General features: G+C 37.3%; 1 protein-coding gene across 1 annotated transcript; it reads left to right on the top strand.

Annotated features, from left to right (window-relative positions):
• Positions 1 to 1,566: 1,566 nt before the first annotated feature.
• On the top strand, positions 1,567 to 2,708 carry LOC149477573 (SOSS complex subunit B homolog). Its single transcript, XM_089710755.1, has one exon. It carries the CDS (start codon positions 1,739 to 1,741, stop codon positions 2,303 to 2,305), a length of 567 nt encoding a protein of 188 aa, XP_089566881.1. The 5' UTR covers positions 1,567 to 1,738; the 3' UTR covers positions 2,306 to 2,708.
• The last annotated feature ends 3,292 nt before the right edge of the window (positions 2,709 to 6,000 follow it).

Genomic DNA, 6,000 nt, shown 5'->3' with positions numbered 1-6,000 from the left:
TGTCAAAAATAATTATAGGAATTCAATAACATTTTTACAGGAATTCAATAACAGTGTCCATAGAGATAATTCTGATAATTTTATTCTTGAAAGACCAAAATGAGTCGTGAAAGATGTCAACATCATTATTTATAGTTCAGTGTTGAAAAAAAAATATTCATAGAGTTAGCAATAACCTCATTAATGTGTAAATAAAGTGGTATACATAATAATTAATAATTGGTTGAAAAATATTTACGGTTATTTTAAGTAATTTGGATTTTGATTATTTCATTAACATTTTTTTCAATGTTTGTACCTTCATCCATACTTATATTTATTTTTTTAACACAATTTGAATTAACTTTGATTATTTCGAAAAAACTACAATGAAACGAAAGCTTTAAAATTTTTTCCAACAATTAATAATTACTAACGATAAATCGATTGCACGCATCAATTCACGCGCATTACTTTTTCTAGTGCTCGATTGTGCGAAGCGTTGCTGTAGTTGGAACATTCAACGTTTAAGCATTATGCCGCATAATGCGCTCTAGTGCTGTAATTGTAAAACGGGGCTTAAGAACTAGATCACGGATCACCTATAAAGCGTCTTATTCACGGTCCATCCCCGACGTACGTCAGCTCAAGGCCGCGGTGCTGGATGTATCCTACTGACGATCGTGCGCGCATCAAGCATGGCTAGGGTTGCCAACTTTTATTTGAAGATATAGAGTATATCTGATTTTAAAGGAGATAAATAAAGAGTAAATAAATATTTTTAAAAATGTATTTTTTTGTACTTTTTGCAGTACCTAACAATTTTTCATTATTTTTAAATGAATTATATGAATCCAAACATTCCAAATCTAAATTTATATATTTCAAGAGCTCATTTTTAATTAATTTTTAATGAAGCTCGGTTTCTCTCTTCCCGCCACTTCACATTCATGACCGAAAAGACTCTTTCAGTAAATGCTGAAGTGGCGGGAACAGAGAGTATATAGCTAATCAATTTTTTTAAACAAACAAATTCGTTAGGACATTTTTTTTAAATAAATTGCCATTTTTCTGCAGTGGACTTTTGCATAAAATCTGTGTTATTCATCAATTCGCCTTGGAGTTCTTTTAAAATAATAACTTCTGAATATAAACTGTCCATATGTACTAGGTTGATCCAAAAGTAATGATAATTGGGTATTTCCTGTGTACATAAAAATATAAAATAACTGTTTCTTGCTTGCTCATGTAGGTACTCACTAGGTTATCACAAAAAAATCATATCAATAGGCCACGTTTCCAAGTACATATTTACATTAATTACTGTTGGCAACACTGATCTGCTGTACGTCTGCGCTATTGACTCTCCATCTGCACGACGTTCACGGTGGTGGGGGTGCTCGCTGGATGAAAAATTGGTCGTGCACACTGCACATCCAGCAAGATAATAATAATAATTATTGACGTACGTCAACACTATTCACTGCCGTTTTGCGTCGTGCATCGTGTATGACCTTGGCGGGACGTACGTCAAGATGGACCGTGAATACGACGCTTAAACGTTCACATACTAAATTGTCATTTGTCAGTTGAAGTACAATGTCATTTTGATTCATCTTTTATTTTTTAAAGATCTTTTATTTTACATTTCACATAAAATTCTTTACTATCACCACTTTAAGTTCAGCCCCGTTTCCTTAGATAAATAATATTCATTAGTCACTAAAATTTGACTGTTCTCAAAAATTCAAAACTAAGAATGAGTAGTACCGAGTATGTTCAAATTAAGGATTTAAAGCCTGGTATGAAGAATATAAACGCAATATTCATAGTGTTAGAAGTTGGACCGCCGACATTGACTAAGGAAGCGCGCGAGGTGCGTACGTTGCGCGTGGCGGACGCGTCAGCCTCTGTAAACTTGTCTGTTTGGGACGAACCCGGCGCATTGCTGCAACCGGGCGACATCGTGCGTCTCACGCGCGGCTACGCTTCCCTCTGGCGCCAGGCTCTCACTCTCTATTCTGGCAAGTCAGGCGACATACAGAAAGTAGGAGAGTTTTGTATGCTATTCAATGAACAAGTCAATATGAGTGAACCTCAGCCAGCTCCGCCGGCCGCCGCTGCGGGGCCTCAAGACAGAACGAACGGAGCTCACACTACAGGAAGGAATGTAGCACCCACGTCGCAGGCGTCTGCAACAAGCACGCAACAAATGCAGTCAAAAAATGAACGGTTCAATCAAAACTCGCAAGAACATAGCAACAAACACCAGCACAAGACATATGTGCGGGGCCGCGGGCACCAGAGGGGCAACAGCCGGCGGTAACCATTACCACAGTAGCGTGCTGGCTACTTTTCATATACATGAACATGATAAGGACGATCAAAGTATGAGCTTGTTACCTCATTAAGTTTTAATTTGCAAATCATCTTGGACTTATAATGTCTATTGCATTGTTGCATTTAATGAGACAAAGGTGTTGCATCATGAGATAAATAAGCATATATTTGTTTTTAGGATTACAATATTTTACCTACAGATTATTTAAGTATTCATAGTGTAGAATTCATATTGATACTGAATACCCTATTTGTAAGAAAAGTTGACATTGTAAAATCATATTATTTCATATTTTGAATGAAAACATGTTAAACTCATTACAATAAGTTTTGATGTGTTGTAACTTGTATAGAAAGAAATAATATATTAAAATCTTTTGCTTCGGAAATTCGTGTTTCTGGTTGTAAAATATTAAGTTTGTGCAACATAATTAAAATGTAGCAAATGAAATACAGAAAACATGATTGTAGCTAGACTGTGTCCGGGCACCGGGCAGGCACACTAAGTGCTAAACTGAGTCCGGGCACCGGGCGGCGGGCAGGCACACTAAGTGCTAGAAATATAAATATCATGAATACATTTATATTGTAATACATTGAATTTAATTTTAAAGCCAAAATCATATTATGTATTAAAAAAAATAAAATGAACACAAAAAGAAAATGCGACATGTATTTTTTATTATTGACCAATGGTGGATGAGACCCGTGCCTATACATGCAATTAATTAATGTATATAATATAGGTATATTTAATCTTAATTACTACAACATGCATCAAATTTCAGTAAATATTTATCTTACTATATGGCACCCGTTACACGCTCAATCTAGAATGTGATCCTTGATCATGATCATTGATCTCAATCCAGATTGACTGTGTAATGTATTTGATTGACGGATCGTAAAATCTGATCAGAAAATATCTAGATTTTTAGAAATCAACGATCTCGATCCTTTGGTCGAGATCCAGATTGATCGTGTAATGTAACATGCTGTCAAATTACGTCAGTCTGCGTTCGGAGCGCGATGGTATGGGACGACAACACACAGGTGTTACCATTTATAACAGATGATCAAAACATGCCTCCTTCATCTTGTAGTAATTTGCGTAATCCTCTTCCTCTTCCGTACTATAAATTTCATCTAACAAGTTCGAATGTGTATAGATGTTCCTTTTTAGTAGCCACGGTTCAACCCAGCGTTTCCTCTTCACGCGTTTTTTCAAATAACAGGCAATAATTATTGCTGCACAAGCTTTGTTCTTATTCAGATCTATTTAGTGGTTGTGAATGCGTGTGCATTTGACAATGTCGAACAGTGGACTGATATGTCATATGATCTGCCCCCCTAGTCAAGTGGTTTTCTGTTAGCGTAGCGTTCAATAGAATAGACTACGAATGTATGAGATTGACGTAACCTGTAGATACGTTTATCTACAGCCTACGTCAATCTCATACATTCGTAGTCTATTCTATTGAACGCTACGCTAACAGAAAGCCACTTGACTAGGGGGGCTGGATTGACCATCTAATGTCGCGACGATCCACATAAAGATTCGTCAATCCGTCACCTGACTTGGATCGTGATCTGGATTGAGCGTGTAACGGGTGCCTATTAGTACTACAACCATTATTCAAATGAGAAAAGAATAAAACAAATATATAACTACATCTATACTTATAATAATTCTGTAGAGGCCAATAATTCTGTACATGAAATATATTAAAAAAAAAACTATGAAGGGGTGATAAGGGATCACTAAGTACCTACTGATGCCAAAAATGCAATCAGTAAAATTTTTGTCTGTCTGTCTGTCTGTACATTCGTTATAGAAACAAAAACTACACGACGGATTTTAACGAAATTTGGCACAATTATTCTTCATACTCCTGGGCAGGTTATAGACTTATAGTATACTTTTTATTACGCTACGATCAATAGTGAAGGGAAATATTGGGAAAACGGGAGAAGTTACTCCATTTTTTAAGCTTCCGTCGCGTGTGTTCAGGCATCCGCCCCGGAATGGCGCGAAAGGATGCGGGTTCGAGTCCCGCCTCGTGATCGAATTTTTTCTATTCATTATCAGTTTTTCTATGCGCATTATCAGTTTGAGCTTTTTACAAAGGCGCGATTAAAGTGTCGAGTTTGAAGTGTCGTGTATGAAGTGTCGAGTTTGAAGTGTCGTGTATAAAGTGTCGATTTTGAAGTGTCAGGTTTTATGTATCGTATTCGTAGTGTCTGTGTGTAGTGTCGGGTATTAAGTTTCGAGTTTGAAGTGTCGTGTATGAAGTGTCGATATTGAAGTGTCAGGTGTTATGTATCGTATTCGTAGTGTCTGTGTGTAGTGTCGGGTATTAAGTGTCGAGTTTGAAGTGTCGTGTATGAAGTGTCGAGTTTGAAGTGTCAGATGTTATGTATCGTATTCGTAGTGTCTGTGTGTAGTGTCAGGTATTAAGTGTCGAGTTTGAAGTGTCGTGTATAAAGTGTCGATTTTGAAGTGTCAGGTGTTTTGTATCGTATTCGTAGTGTCTGTGTGTAGTGTCTGGTATTAAGTGTCGAGTTTGAAGTGTCGCGTATGAAGTGTGTATGAAGTGTCGATTTTGAAGTGTCAGGTGTTATGTATCGTATTCGTAGTGTCTGTGTGTAGTGTCGAGTTTGAAGTGTCGTGTATAAAGTGTCGATTTTGAAGTGTCAGGTGTTATGTATCGTATTCGTAGTGTCTGTGTGTAGTGTCGGGTATTAAGTGTCGAGTTTGAAGTGTCGTGTATGAAGTGTCGAGTTTGAAGTGTCAGGTGTTATGTATCGTATTCGTAGTGTCTGTGTGTAGTTTCGTGTGTGAAGTGTCGATTTTGAAGTGTCAGGTGTTGAGCAGAGGCGGCTCGTGACAAAATTTTATGGGTGTTCACTTGAAATAAAACAGTACATACATGGTGTAAAGCAGTACAATTTATCAAAAAAATTACTTATAATGAAAAGAAAGACGTATCACGTATGATACGTCTTTCTTTTTGGTGTGCAAAAATATCTATAACTTAAAGCCGATAGACGCCAATTGCAGTTCATTCAACAAATGTTACCGAGATTGTGAATGTTTTTTCATCTTGATTGAAAGATGAGCTAAGTCGTCAACGCCCGTTTCAGTCCAAGCACTCTCACCTCCGCCGGCCGCGCCCGCTTTAAATAAAAGACACGGAAAACAAAATAATTTGTTGCTTTCATCACAACCACACAACCACGGTGTTTTCACATATTGTTCAGATTTAAACACACGCGTATATGTTTTCGTTTTTGTCGTACATTTTTGCGTAAGATCAAGTTCAGGCCGTTGCGGTCCCTTAGCTTTACATTCAAGCCGAATTTGTAACGTTTTATCACACTTTTTAATGAACGCCACATTATAATTATTGTTTATTTTAACACTCACAAGTAATACTGATAACGACAGGCTATTTCAACACGTATTTTATAATTTTAATTAGAAAATTGCATGAATCGCGCGCGTGCATTGAAGTTGACTCGAGTGTTTGTTTATATTATAGAAGTGGTAACTGGTAACTGGCAACGTCGCGCACAATCGCTGTCCTGCCTGGCGGTAAAAACGAACCGGCAACGTTTGCGGGTGCGGCGCTCCGAATTTTGCTACTTTTCCATAGAAAATCTTTTGTTTCACGCGCAGGG

The sequence above is a fragment of the Colias philodice genome, chromosome 25 (genome assembly GCF_061535455.1).
Source record: "Colias philodice isolate Cphi_HAF_F1 chromosome 25, ilColPhil1 Martin Lab GWU primary, whole genome shotgun sequence".
Lineage (NCBI taxonomy): Eukaryota > Metazoa > Arthropoda > Insecta > Lepidoptera > Pieridae > Colias > Colias philodice.
Note: the sequence above shows the minus strand (reverse complement) of the source record. Positions and strands in the feature narration are given on the sequence as shown.